This window comes from Geotrypetes seraphini, chromosome 3 (assembly GCF_902459505.1).
Source record: "Geotrypetes seraphini chromosome 3, aGeoSer1.1, whole genome shotgun sequence".
In the NCBI taxonomy this organism is placed as follows: domain Eukaryota; kingdom Metazoa; phylum Chordata; class Amphibia; order Gymnophiona; family Dermophiidae; genus Geotrypetes; species Geotrypetes seraphini.
Window position 1 is genome coordinate 291,961,497 of NC_047086.1, and position 15,140 is coordinate 291,976,636.

At 44.2% G+C, this 15,140-nt stretch overlaps 1 protein-coding gene across 8 annotated transcripts in view; it reads left to right on the forward strand.

Annotated features, from left to right (window-relative positions):
- Nucleotides 1–1,335: 1,335 nt before the first annotated feature.
- The window catches only part of STRN (striatin), a 384,728-nt gene continuing 370,923 nt past the window's right edge, over nucleotides 1,336–15,140 (forward strand). For all 8 annotated transcript variants that reach the window (XM_033939118.1, XM_033939120.1, XM_033939119.1 and 5 more), the window contains exons 1-2: nucleotides 1,336–1,892; nucleotides 8,025–8,128. In XM_033939118.1, the coding sequence (XP_033795009.1) occupies nucleotides 1,611–1,892; nucleotides 8,025–8,128 (386 nt within the window). In that variant the 5' untranslated portion in view covers nucleotides 1,336–1,610. The remainder of the gene's footprint in view (nucleotides 1,893–8,024; nucleotides 8,129–15,140) is intronic.

Below are 15,140 nucleotides of genomic sequence, written 5' to 3' on the forward strand. Positions count from 1 at the left end.
ATAACTTTAAGTATGTTATTCGCGGATTTTGGTAACAAACCCCTAACAAAGATTTAAAAACCTGCGAATAACCTAACCTGATGTGCTCTGGGAGAAGCGATTTCCTCTGTTCAACGCCGGGAGAAGCGATTTCCTGTGATGTAAATTTGAGGGCAGAGCCAGAGAATGAAAAACCGCGAATACCGAGGGGGAAGTATATCATGTATCCTACACAACATATTGCATGGAAACACGGTTGCTCCCCTTATACAGATATTTTCAGTGACCTGGTCCACATCCAGAAGAATCCTTAACAGAATTCAACTGAACCTACCACCCATAGGGAACCTTCAATACAAGCAAATTATCAACTCCATATTAACCTATCTTGGAGTAAAAACTTGGAACAATCTCCCAGAAACTATCAGAAAGGACAACTACTCCTTCCATAAAAAAATTAAAAATTTCCTCTTTGACAATTAATTAGTATCTATCTTTTCTCCTTTCTTCCTATATGTCCTCTTCTTCTCCCCCTTCCCTCCCTGTTTACTCTTCAGTCGCCTAGAGCTTGTTTAGGTTTGTGTGACTCACAAATAGATTAACATAGTAACATAGTAGATGACTGCAGATAAAGACCCAAATGGTCCATCCAGTCTGCCCAACCTGATTCAATTTAAATGTTTTCCCATCTTAGCCATTTCTGGGCAAGAATCCAAAGCTCTGATAAGATTAGATTTATAACCCGTTTTGAGCTTCTTTGGCAGGACAAGCTAAAAAATCCAATAACCAGTGCTTATATTGACCCCTTTATTTTAGAGAGCCATTGTTTTATGTGTTAATTTTATCATTAGTTGGACGTTGTCCCTTGATTTGGGTGCTTTGCCGATAAAAGTGAGCAATAACATTTCCGAATAATGCATCATGACAGCATTGTCGGTAATAATCCACGACAGGATTAAAATCTTATTCCTGGAACTGGGTAGTTTGCAGCTATGCTAAAATATATTTGGCATGTTATCTATCGTTTGTTGCCACCTTTGGACACGCTTGATAAGTAGTTGCTTTTTGGAAACCTACATCAAACGTGAAGCTTTAAAAAAAACATAATAGCAAATAAACCATAGAATAAGCCAGAGAAAGAACAGTACTGTACTACTAGCTCATTGTGTTTAATACTTAGTCGCGCCATAACTACTCAAGGCCCCACCCCATCACCCGGAAACAAACACAATTACAGCACTGTATTATAGAAGAATTACAATAATACAAATACTGTATCGCCTCCGACTGGAAACCCCACCCACCCAATGTTCAAAAGAGAACCCCACGCCCCAACATACACCTGGACATACGGAACGACGAAGCAAGGTCACGTGACTTCCTCTAGCCTCAGGTCGTCGAACGAGGTGTGAGGGCGGAGCTATTACGTCAAACCGGCGGCCCCGCGCTTTCAGCTGAGTTTGAGTGTGGGCGGCGCGGTGCGCGCGCGCGCCCGAGCCGGAGACTGGCGAGTGAGTGGAGGTGACGGCCAGAGCTGTGGTTCCGACGGGGCTCTGGGGCTGAGACGTTTCCTGCTTTCCCATTTTTTTTTTCCCGCCGCCCCGAGCGCTGCCTCCTAGCGCGGCCTGGCCATGGACGAGCAGGCGGGGCCCGGTGTCTTCTTCAATAACAACAACAATTCGATGCTGGCGGGTGGCGGCGGGAAGGGCTTTGGGCCGTTAACGGAGGCTGGAGATTCGGCTGTGCCACCGCCGGTGTCGGCGGCCTCCTCGTCGCCCTCGCCTTCCCCGGGCGTCATGACCGCGGCCAGGGCTCAGTACAGCATTCCGGGCATCCTGCACTTTCTGCAACACGAGTGGGCCCGCTTCGAAGTGGAGAGAGCGCAGTGGGAGGTGGAGCGGACCGAATTACAGGTAAATAAAGAGTAGAGCCGGCGATAGCGGCACCGGACTTCTTCGTCTTCTCTCTTCCTCACCCTTTGCTTACTCTCCGGTGTAATTTTGATCGTGAACTGTTGTTGCCCGAGCCTCGAGATCCGTTAAGGGCTGTAAACGTCAGGGGCTCCATCAATGAGACGAGTGTCAAGGTAGTGCCTTTCTGAAATGTGAGGTGGGAACCCTGACCCGTCTCCTCTTCCCTCTCTCTCCCCCCACCCAAGAGAGGTGGATGGCTGTTCGTGCTCCTGTTTTTGTACGGTGCTATGTGCTGGAGCTGGTAGTCCTGGGATAAAAGCTTTTGGCTTGAAAAGTCCTTTTCTTGAGTGCTCGTGCGGGTATAACAGGTGTTGCTGGATGAAGGGTGTGGGCGGTACTAGATGTCGACTTGGAAGCTGTGACCGTGGGAGATTTGATGCGGAGCAATGTTGTGGGAGGACGTTGCTTTCTTTCGTCACCCATAGTATTGTAGTCGTTTTGAATTTGCTGTATAAATGAATTAGACTTGTCTAGGCTGTATCTCTCGGAACCTTACGAAGTTTTGCTAAGCGATGTTTTTGTTCAGGTGGTCTATTATAGGTTACTTTGTTTCAACGTTATAGAAGTACAGTAGTTGGGAAAATGATAAAAAAAAAAAAAACACAACAACCTGGAAGGGGGAGGAAGTTACACTTTTTACCACTAGAAGAATATAGCTTACCTGCATTCCATCATGGTTGTGTGTGCCTTACAAGTTTAGACTTGTTAAGCAACACAAATTTAGGGGGTTAGTACAGACTTTCTTGTGCTTAAAGAGATGACTACCTTTTGAAGGAGTTTATGTCCAGCTTTATAGGTATAGTTTTGGATAACCTACTAAAAAATGAAATATAATAAACTTAAGTTATTTCAGTTTGATGATTTATATTCTGTCTTAACCTTGAAGCTACAAGAGGAGAGACAGGGGAGATATGATACAGACATTTAAATACTTGAAAGGTATTAATATAGAACCAAATATCTTCTAGAGAAGGAAAAATGGCATAACTTGAGGTTGCAGGGAGGAAGACTTAAGAGTAATGGTGGGGAATTATTTTTCACAGGGAGGGTGGTGGATGCCTGGAATGTCCTAAGGGAGGGTGGTGGATGCCTGGAATGTCCTAAGGGAGGTGGTGGAGAGGACAACGGTAATGAAATTCCAAAAAAGCTTGGGATAAACACAGAGGATGTCTAGAAAACAATTTGTATAAATTAAAGAACTAAGGGCAGTATTGGATAGGCTTGTACAGTTTGTGTCCCATATATAGTGATTTGGTGTCGGAGGGGCTGTGGAAGACATCAGTGGGAACTTGAAACATGATGACGTTACCAGCCAGACTTTACAGTAGATATCCTGCAAACAACGGGGTGGTTGGATAGGCTGGATTGAGCTTAGATGGCACCAGTTGGATGGAACCTAGCACAATGCCAGGTGGACTTAATCTATGGCCCAAAAATATCAAAGAAGAGACAAGTTAATTTAATGTTTTTTAAATGAGAATAACTAATGGTCAGACTAGATGGACCGTTCAGGTCCTTTATCTGCTGTCATTTACTATATTACATCTTTTCTTTTATAATGGTTGTATATGTCTAGCATACTTCAGTATCTTCATTTCAAATCCAAATCCAGTACTGTCCAAAACATTTAAATTATGTTCCGATTGAGTTGAAAAGTTTGAACCACCAAGTTTTTAATAATTTCTTAAAAACTTAAATGAGGGCTGTGTAATGGATCGGTTGGTCTTTGTCTTTCAAACTGGAATTCTTCCTCTCTGGTTTTCTATCACTTTCTGTTATAATTGATGTTATAATTCAGTAGATTATACTTTCTTATAAGCCAACCTTTTAATCCTATTTTTACCATTGCTCTTCATACTTGTCCATAGCATTTCAAAAGTCTTGTTGATGGCTCTCACTATTTTAGGCCTTTGTATCTTGCTCTTTAAATCTCACCAAACTAATCTACAGTTATGCGAAAAAATAGGACACACCATTAAATATTCAGCTCTTTCTTAAATGTTCACCTATTGATGTCAAATCTTTTTTTTTTTTTTTTTTTTTTTTTTAAATCTCTGGAAAAGAAAGTGATATAATTGCAGATAAACAACAAATATTTTCCTTGATTTACTCATGAAACAAAAGATATCCACAAAAATGTGTATTCTAACTGAGGAATAAATTAGGACACCCCCACATATCCTCCCACTTAAAATGGCTCAGACCACACACAGGGTATCACATCAGTTGCACATGATTAGAACATTGTTACTCAGCATTTTGAAAGAGATTTTCCATACTTAAACCTCAGACATTTAGTTTGGTGTGTTCATGACTGCTGCAGTGAGAGTGAACACCATGGTGAGATTAAAAGAGCTGTCTGAGGCCTTCAGAAAGAAGATTGTAGCAGCTTATAAGTCTGGTAAGAGCTTTAAAAAGATCTCAAAGAAACCATAAACATAATTTGACATTAGCTATTTTACGGTCCGGAAAATAGTGTACAAGTGGAGGACTTTCCAAACAACTGCCAACATTCCCAGGTCTGGCCATCCAAGCAAGTTGACCCCCAGAGCAGACTGCAAAATGCTAAAAGAAGTCTCCAAAAACCCTAACATGTCATGGGACCTAAAGTGCATGCATCTACAATCAGAAAGAGACTGCACAAATTTAACTTGCATGGGAGGTGTGCAAGGGGGAAACCTTTGCTCTCTAAGAGAAACATCAAGGCCAGACTGAAGTTTGCCAGCGAGAACGTAGACAAACACCAGGACTTCTGGAATAGTATTCTATGGACCAGGGGTGCCCCAAACGTCGATCCAAAGACAACGTGAATCGATTGCGGAGCCCGTGATGGTCTCCGCGATCGACTCACGTTGCCTTTGGGTTCTGTTCTCCCTGCTTGCCCGATTGCAGGCCAGGCGCATAGAATTGCTGGGCCCACAGCCTTCCCCCCATGAGGTCTATTCTGACATTGGAGAGGAAGTTCTGGGCCAGCCAATCGCTGCCTGGCTGGCCCGGAACTTCCTCTCCGACTTCAGAATTGACTGGGGGGGTGGGGAAGGCTTGTGGGCCCGGTGCTTGTACGTGCCTGGCCTGGCGTTGGGGAAGCAGGGAAAAATCGGTGGCAGTGGCTTTGGAGGGAGGCAGGGAGAGAGAAAGAAAGGGAGGGGGCAGGGAGAGAGAAAGAAAGGGAGGGGGCAGGGAGAGAGAAAGAAAGGGAGGGGGCAGGGAGAGAGAAAGAAAGGGGAGGAGGCAGGGAGAGAGGAAGAAAAAGTTGGACTCATGGAGAGACAGAGAGAGATGTTGGTTGGGGAATGGAATGAGGTCTGGAGGAGAGGAAGCATGCAGGAGGCAGAAAGAAAGAAATATTGGATTTACAGACAGAGGAAGGAAGTGCAACCAGAGACTCATGAAATTACCAGACAGTGAAGGTAGGAAAAATGATTTTATTTAAAATTTAGTGATCAAAATGTGTCCGAATTTATATCTGCTGTCTTTTACTAAAGTGCAATAGCAGTTTTTAGCACATGGAGCCTAAGAGCATTGGGAGCAACTTAGGGCATTCAGCGCAGCTCCCTGTGCAAAAAAACGCTATCGTGGCTTAATAAAAGGGAGGGAGTATATTTGTCTATTTTTGTATAGTTGTTACTGAAGTGACATTGCATATTTTAAAGTCATCTGCCTTGATCTCTTTGAAAAAAAAAATCCAAATATAAATGATGATTAACATTTTCTCTCCGTACAGTGAGCTTTGTGGGGTTTTTTTTCAAATTTTATTGTTGGTAGATCATTTTGACTTGGTCATTTTAAAAGTAGCTCGCAAGCCAAAAATGTGTGGGCAACCCTGCTATGGACAGATGAGTCTAAAATTGAATTATGTGGACACCAGAAAAGAGGACATGTTTGGCATACAGCATTCCAGGAAAAGAATCTCGTATCAACTGAAGCGTGAAGGTGAAAGTGTCATGGTTTGGAAATGCTTTACTGCAGCAGGACCTGGCCAACTCACCATCATAGAAACCACCATGAATTCTACCGTGTATCGGAGGGTGCTTGAGGAACATGCAAGACCATCTGTAAGAAAATTAAAGTGGAAGCGGCACTGGACCCTGCAACATGACAATGACCCAAAACATACCAGTAAATCTACCAAGGACTGGCTGAAAACTAAGAAATGGAGAGTCCTGGAGTAGTCGAGTCAAAGCGCTAATCTTAATCCCATTGAGATGCTGTGGGATGATTTGAAATGGGCTGTACATGCAAGAAACCCCTCAAACATCTCACAGCTGAAAGAATTCTGCATTGAGAAGTGGGCCAAACTTTCCTCAGACCGATGTCAGAGACTGGTAGATGGCTGCAAGAAGCTTCTTGCTGCAGATATTTCAGCCAAAGGGGGTAACGCTAGCTATTAGGGTGTAGGGTGTCCTAATTTATTCTTCAGTTAGAATACACATTTTTGTGGATATCTTTTGTTTCATGAGTAAATCAAGGAAAAATTTTGTTGTTTACGTGCATTACATCACTTTCTTTTCAAGAGTTAAATAAAAAGATTTGACATCGATATGTGAACTGAATATTTAATGGGTTGTGTTAATTGTTGTAAGATCATGGGATGTTTTAATTGTTGTAAATCTTAACCTTTTGTTCTGGCAAGTGTTATTTGTTGATGGAAATGATGTTCTTTTAAAATAGGTGTATCATTCTGGACAAGCGGGTAGTTTCCCACTCTGGATTTTTCGGTAACCCTCTTCACTGAGAGCTCTACTGCCACCTGCAGTTTTTATCTTTTGCATGCTAGCTTGCATAAGTGTTTCGGTTCTGCTCTCTTTATTTTATTTAGTGTTTTTCAGTTATTTTTGCCAGTTTCAGTGCTCGGAGCTTTCCATCTTCAAGGTCAGCTCTGCTGGCATGGAGAAGAAGCAGACTTAAAGCAGACTGAGGTCTGCAGCTGACAGGCCAATCCCTTGTAGTACCTGTTGACTAGCGTGCAAAAATGTTTTTGAAGCTCGGGGTTGTCCCCGCTTTCTGCCCCTCACCTACTGCTTAGCAGGGGTTTGAACACAGGCTCTTAGGCTTCCGTAGGAGGCTCAACGGTGTCCCTGCTTCCTTACCTCTCAAATTGATTTTCAAAATGTCTACAAAAAGGCCAGGTTTTTTTCAGGAAAGGAGACAGGATACCCAAAGGGAACAGAAGAGGATGGCAAGTCAGACAAGATGGTCTGCGGACCCGATCTTTTTATCCACTCTGTTCTGCAGTATCACTCATATTTTCCACAAATGGTACACATCTTACAAATTACCAGGGGTATGTAAACCTATGAGCATTACAAAAAAGGAAATTAGACGGCTTCAGATTGTGCAAAACACAGCTATTAAGATCATTTGTGGCGCTAAGAAATACGATCATGTCTCGCCCCTCTTGTTCAGCACACATTGGTTACCCGTTGAACATAGAATTAGTTATAAAATCTTACTTTTAACCTTTACAACACGTTTAAATAATCAACTGGAGTTCATTAACAGACTTTTAATTCCATATAATTATTTAAAATCGCTTCGCTCAATGTCACAAAATCTCCTCGTCATACCTTCATTAAAATTAACGAACACGTTGTGTTCCAATAATTTTGCTGTCATTGCCCCTTCTCTCTGGAATTCACTGCCCAATCATTTGAGCAGCGAATCCAAAATAAAACAATTCAAATCAAAATTAAAAACATTTTTGTTCCAGGATGCCTTTGGACAATAACTGTTCTCTTAAAGACAAAAACAAACAAATTTTATCACTTTTTACTCTAACCTATTCTTTCCATTTTTGTTTTGCTTTTTTTTTTTTTCACGATTGTAGTTCTTCCCTTTCTTTCCTATTGTTTGAAGTAAGTCCATATGTCTTATTATGTGTTTTACTAAGTCACTTTGGTTTTGTCTAGTATCCCTGATTTTTAATCTGTTTATATGTAAATTTTATATTGTACACCACTTAGAAACCCGATTAAGCGGTTTAAAATTTTTTTAATAAACTTGAACTTGAAACTTGTCTAACAAACCTAACTGATACATTTTTGTTATGGTTTTATTTTTATTTTCATGCAGGCCCAGATTGCCTTCTTGCAAGGTGAAAGGAAGGGACAAGAAAATCTCAAGAAGGATCTGGTCAGAAGGATCAAAATGCTTGAATATGCTCTTAAGCAGGAGAGGTACCTTACTTTTAATTGTCCTTTTATTGAAAGTGTCATTTACCATATACTGTATACATCAAGATTTTTGGGCAAAAGAAATGGCCCAAAATTGGGGGTCTTGGTTTATATTTGGGCCAGTGCTGACCTGCCCCCTCTCGATCCTGTTTGCAGGCCTCTGCTGGGCCTGCCTTGAGACCTGGTGGTCCAGCGGTGACCGGTACAGGAGGGATCCCTCCCACTTCCTGTCCCAGCCAATTCTAATTAATAAACTCCTTCCCGCCTCCTCCGCATACCTTTAGTTTCCCTGGTGGTCCAGCGGTAAATTGCAGCAGGAGTGACCTTCCTTCGCTCCTTCCCATACAGAGACGCTATCGGCTATGCCCATGCTCTTTATTATCCTTGGTGGTCCAGTGGTAAATCGCGACAGGTCCTTCGCTTCTGCCCATGCAAAGCTGCTAGCTAATTGGCTGTCAATTAGCTAGCAGCTATTAATGGGCAGGAGCGAAGGAAGGTCACTCCTGCCACGATTTACTGCTGGACCACCAGGGATTCTAAAAGACACGGGCAGAGCCACTAGTGGCAGCCAGTTAGCTAGTGGCTTTGCACAGGCAGGAGCGAAGGAAGGTCGCTCCTGCCGAGATTCACTGCTGGACCACCAGGGAAACTAAAAGTATGCAGGAGAGGTGGGAGGGAGATAAAAATAATTAGAATTGGCTGGGACAGGAGGTGAAAGGGATCCCTCCTGTCCCGGACTCCACTGGACCATCAGGTCTCGTGGCAGGCCTGGTGAAGCCTGCAAGGCATCGAGAGGGAGGGGGAAAGGGTACAGAACCTGGCAGGGAGCAAGCAGGGGCTAAGTGCAGAGATGGGGAGAGGAATGAGTGAGGGGGCTGAATGCAGAGCCTGGCAGAGCAGCGAGGGAGGGGGAACAGGGTGCAGGACAAGGCACTGCACTTGAATATTAACCCCCCTTGGTTTATATTCAAGTCAACCTTTTTTAGGGGAGTATATATGGTATGCTTTCTGGAAGAAACAGATTCTGCTGTTGTGCCATTTGTTAAAATCTTTATAGTAAGATTATTATGAATGCTAGCTTGTTTTCAAATTTATTTACTTATTTGGATTTATTAACCACCTTTTATGAAGAGTCATCCAAGTACAACTCAACTTGAAACTTAAAATTTTGTTCACAGCATAACAGTAGTAAATAGACCAAATAGAATGCTTGAGGTAAACTCAAAATCAGCAAATTGAATCTTAATAGGACTATTTTGAAAACAGTTAAAAAATATATTTATAACAGCACTGAAATTCAAATAGATTTTTCTAGTACGACGTCAGCATAATACTTGTCAAACAACTAATAAGTATACGTCGGAACATTCAGATAATAGAGAGGACCTTAGAGGTCTCAAAGGGTTAGCTTATTCTTTAAGTGCTCTGGCCCATTTTGTCTGAGGCCCTTTAGTTAGAAACCCAAAGAATCTTTGTTTTGCTTGGGTTCAGGCAGAGTGTGTTGTTGTTTGCCCATTCCTAAGTTGCGTTTAGACAGGCAGTCAGTTTACTCAAAGCTGTGGGTAGATCTGGTTCAATGGATATGAGTAGTTTCAAATCATCGGCATAGATATTATGTTATTATTTAAGTTTGATTTGTATTATATGTTTAATCTTTTTTAAAGTTTGTATTGTATTGTTTCCCTCTGAATGTATTTTAAATTGTACATCGCTTTGAATTATGATTAAGCGATTAATCAAAAAATCATTAAACTTGAAACTTGATATAGAATTTTGTGTCCATTGACCAAAGCAGCTCAGCCAGGGGTTTAAGATAGATAATAGATAAGATGGAAGACAGTGTGGATCCCTATGGTACCCTACAGTTCAGGGGCCAAGGTAATGATGTGCTGTTAAACAGAACTGATTTTTGTCTATTTGACAAATAGGACTTGAGCCATGGAAGTATTGTGCCACAGATACCTGTTTCTGCCAGTCTTAGAAGCATAATACAGTAGAATCCCAGTTAAATCAGTATTCAACTCTTAACCAACTGGGAAAAAAAATAGTCTATCATGCTCCTGACTGACAACCTCCAAAATCCATTTTTGTGCTCCTTTTCCAAAAACCCCTTCTCTCCCTCCAGCCCCCGAAACATCAGCGGCAGCTACAAACCCCACTCCCTCACTCTCTCCAGCCCCCGAAGTGCAGTGGCTGCTGGTCCTGAGAGCCCCCCTCCCTCCCTCCAGCCCTGAAGCAGCAGCGTCAATGTCCTTACCCCCTTCCCTTCCTCTCTCCCTCAGGCCCCGAACCAGCAATGGCTGTTGGTCCTGACTGCCAACCCCCTACCTTAGCTGAAGTGGCAGAGGCAGCGCTGTAAACAGTCTGTTCGCAGACAACCCTGGCAAGGCCTTTTCTCTGTGCATCACTTCTGATGCTGCAGAGGAGAGTCCCATCCAGGGCTGGCTGCGAGCAGCCTGATTACAGCTCTACCTCTACTGACCAGCTGCTGCTTTGGGTAAGGGAGGGAGGGAGGTGCTGTTTCGGGACCACTGCTGCTGCTGTTTCGGGGCTGGAGGGTGGCAGAGAGTGAGGGGGTTTGGCGGGACAGGACTTATGCCTCTGCTGCTTCAGGTAAGTGAGAGGGGTACAGGAGGTCAAACCCACGCGGAGGGAGGGCAGACCTGAGGGGGATGAGATGGATTAGAAGTATGTGTGGGGGGAAGGACCAACAGGGTGAAGGGGAAGAGAGATGGATGGATGCTGGACCTATAAGTAGTGTGTGTGTGGGGGGGGGGATTGTGAAAAAGTAACCCAGACCAGAAAGGAGGGTGGGAAGGCAGATGCTGGACCTACACATGTGGGTGGGGGAATGATAGAGAGAGGAAGAGAGTGAGGTGTGAAGAGAGACAAAACTATTTTTACAGTAACTTCCAAGCAACTACAGTTATCTGGCATCTACCAGTCCCCATGGATGCCAGATAACTGAGAGTCTACTGTTTTATGATATCAAAGGCTGCTGAGAAATCCACTAACATTAGTATTGCGGCAGATCCTGTGTCCCGGTTTCTGTGCAGATCATCAAGATGGGGCACAAGAGCTCTCTCTCTGCCAATTACTTTCAAGCAGCCAGTTATTGAGTTGAATGTAGACTGTCTGTTCTATAATTTTACCAGAAAAGGAATTTTGGAGACTGGTCGGTAGTTTTTGAATTTGTCTTCATCAAGGTAGCTCTTTTTTAGTAGGGAGTGTATCATATCTCTTTTTAGTGTTGGTAGCTTCCCTTCCACAAGCGAGGAGCAAATTACCTTTTAAGAGTTTTAAAAAAGATTTGAAGACTTGTCTTTTTGAAGAATTTGTACTTAAGAATTTATAATTGTAAGATAATCAGTTCACAATTTTTGTATTAACTCATTTGTTTTATGCAAATTGCTGTGAACTTTCTTGAGGTATTGGCGGTATATAAATAAAGATTGTATTGTGCTGTATTAACAATTTTAGTGGCCCCTTCAGTGAGGCCTCTGCTTGCTTGGTTGTACTATCTTTGCTGGACAGAGATTGAGAAGGCAGGTTTTAGGTCATAGGCCTTTCAGGATTTTTTTCAAGAGCTTACTCTTTGACTTGGTTGAATGAGTCCCAGATGGCTGTTCATGGTGGGGAGGAGTGAGTGTTCTCTTTATCTGCTGGTGGGAGTTTTGATGGGACACTGTAGGTTTTGATGGAGACCACTAATTTTGTTGACAAAATATGTGGCAAAATCATTGCAAGTTAGTTGCAGCTGGCAGGGCTAGTTCTGTTGTGGGGTTTGCAGTATCTGTTTACTATTTTAAATAGTTGCTTGATTGAATTTACAGCTTGTTTGATGTTTTTGGCTGTTAAGGTCTGGCGGTACATTGCCAGGTTCCTTGCTTTCGTATGGAAATGGTCCATTCCGGGAGAGTTCTTTGCTTCTCTGGATTTGACGGAGGTATATCTGCATATCCCCATCTTTTCAGCTCACAGGAGATATCTGAGAGTTCATATACTCCAGCACCATGTCCAGTTTGTGGTGCTCCCCTTCAGTTTGGCCATGGCGCCCTGTACCTTTACCAAGGTAATGGGTGTCCAGGTGCATCCTTACCTGTACGATTGCCTGATCAGGACCCCTCTCTGGAGGATTGTAAGTGCACAGTCCAACAAGTGGTGAGTCTCATATAGGTCCTGGGTTGGATAGTCAACTTCTGAAAGTCATTTTAAACTGATTCAGTGCTTTGATTATCTGGGAGACTACTTTGACATGGCGCAGGGCCATTTCTTTCTTCCTGAGTCATGCAAACAGAAGTTCAGGAAACAAATCCTAGCAGTCTTAGCCCTTCTAAGCCCCATTGCCTGGCAGTATCTACAAGTGCAGGATTCGATGGTGGCCTCCTTAGAAGTGGTACACTGGGCGAAGGCTCATATGTACCCCCTCCAGTAATCCTTTCTGTCCAGATGATCTCTGCAACATTCCCTGCAGAAGAAACTCTCCTAGATGGCAGAGGTGAAGTGCAGCCTGTGTTGGTGGCTCCAAGGAGAGAACGTGACAAGCGGCATAGCTCTCATGGGTGACCCTCACAACCGATGCCAGCCACATTGTCTGGGAGGCCCTCTTTGGCAGTTTCCGTCTCCAGGGCAAATGATCCCCATCGGAGAGCAAATGGTCCATCAGTTATCTGGAACTGAGAGCCATTTGGTTGGCCTTGCTACAGTTGCAGTCTTTTCTGGCAGTGAAAGCTGTCAGGGTGTTCTTGAACACCACTACCGCGGTGTCTTAAGTAAATGACAGGGTGGCACCAAGATTGCTTTCCTTCGCTTGGAAACCTGGATGCTATTCCATTGAGTGAAACTTCACTTGCAAGCTCTTTCTGCTGCCCACGTGGCAGGAGTAGAGAACATCCAAGCCGACTTTCTCAGTTGGCAAACTCTGGATCCTAAAGAGTGATCTCTGTCTCAGAAGGCGTTTTCTCTCATAGTTTGGACTTTGGGCAAACTGAACATGGATCTCATGGCCACGAATGGGAATATGAAATCAGCCTGTTTCTACAGTCGCAGAGTTGAGTGGGAAAGCGCAAGGCTGGATGCACTGGTTCAGTCCTGGCCCACAAATCTGCTTCTCTTTGTATTTCTTCTGAGAGCCATGGTGGGTTGGATCATCCGCAGGATAGCAGCCCTTTAGGGTCTGGTGATCCTGGTGATTTCGGATTGGCTCCGAAGACCTTGGTACATGGATCTGATGTGTCTGAAATTGCCTGTTCATCTGGGGCTCCTCATTTAAGGCCTGGTTCCAATGGAGAGGCTAGAATGCTTTGGTCTTACGGCATGGCTCTTGAGCACGTGGCCTTGATTCGGAAGGGCTATTTGGACATGGTTGTTATGACTCTCCTTGGAGCTAAGAAGCCTGCAACGGTTGCAGCCTATGTTAAGACCTGGAAGACCTTTCAGTTTTGGTGTGCCAAGGAGCAAGTAGAGCCAGAGAGAGCTCCCGTTCTGGTGATCCTTGCCTTCCTTCAAGCCGGTTTTGAAAAGGGTCTTGCAGTCTCATCTCTCAAAGTGCAGTTAGCCAGTAACTCATACTTTTAGGCTCGCAGTGGCCTTCGATCTCTGGCTTCTCACCTGGACATCACCTGGTTTTTGAGGGGGGGCCTCTCAGACTGAGACCCCTGTTATGCAGACTATTATCCCAGGACAAGCAGGCAGCCTATTCTCAATATGTGGGTGACGTCATCCACGGAGCCCGGATGCAGACAGGTTCGCAAGCTGATTTGCTTGCAGAACTTAGAAGTTCGTGACTGCTGCTCCGCGCATGAGCAAGTGCCTTCCCACCCATGCAAGGGCGCGTGTCTCCTCAGTTTTCAGTTTTCTGTGGAGCCAAGAAGTTGTTTATTTGACGCTCTGCACTTGACTCGGTTCTACTTCGTGCCTTCTTTCACCGCGGCTAGTGGTTTGTTTTTTTTTGTTTTGTTTTAATAACAGGGTTGCTGTGTGTTTTGCGTGGTGTTTTGGGGTTTTTTTTTTTCCCATTTTTAAAAAGAATTACTTTTCTTTCTTTGTCACGGTGGGGCCTGCTTTGTGGCCCCTGCCGCTGGGTTTCAATTTTGCTGAGGCCATCTTCCCGCCTATGGCCAGGCCAATCACAGGCTTCAAAAAGTGTAGCCGTTGCCAGTGCGCGATCTCCCTCACTGACCCATATAGATTGTGTATTCAGTGTCTCGGACCTGACCATTGTCTGGAGCCATGTGTTTGCTGTGCTACCCTTCAACCTCGAGCCCGCAAGTGTCGTCGAGTTCAGGTGGAGAAGCGTTTTGGCGGTATGGATCCCCTTCCCCCAGTCTCGACCTCGACCTCAAATCCGGTTAAGTCTATCACGGGGGTTCCGCCTTCTTCATCGACCTTGGCATAGGGCAAAGACTCCTCGACAGCGAGACTTGCCTGGTTCGAGGCACAGTTCTCCACACCAGTCGAGGCATCCATTGAGGCACGGATCCTCTTCTCAAGAAAAGCCTTGTTTCTCTACACTTTGAGGAACTTCGAGGCTTTCTACTCCGTCTTACAGTTTTTCAGAATATCATTACTACTCTGAACCAACTCCGCATGCATCTCCTTCAATTTTCCCATGAAGCATTTGAGCTTTCCTTGAGGGTCTCCGCCTTCTCAGTGGCCATGTGCCGGCTTGCCTGGCTTCACACTGTCGACATGGACCCTAACCTACAAGATCGCCTGGCTAATATTCCTTGCCAGGGCACTGACTTGTTTGACTCCATCGAGGAAACCATTAAGAAGTTGTCTGAACATAAGAAGTCCTTTGCTTCCATCATTCGTCCTAAGCCTAAGCCTTCCACCTCTAAGGATTTCAGGCCTTTACCATCTTACAAGCGGCGTTTTCCACAGAGGGTAGCTCCTTAGACCAGGGCGCCTCCTAAAAAACCTCAACAGCAATAGAGGCAGTAGAAACCTCAGCCTTCTGCTGCACCTAAGGCTTCTCAGCCTTTTTGACCAGCTACTACAGAGCATAACCTCC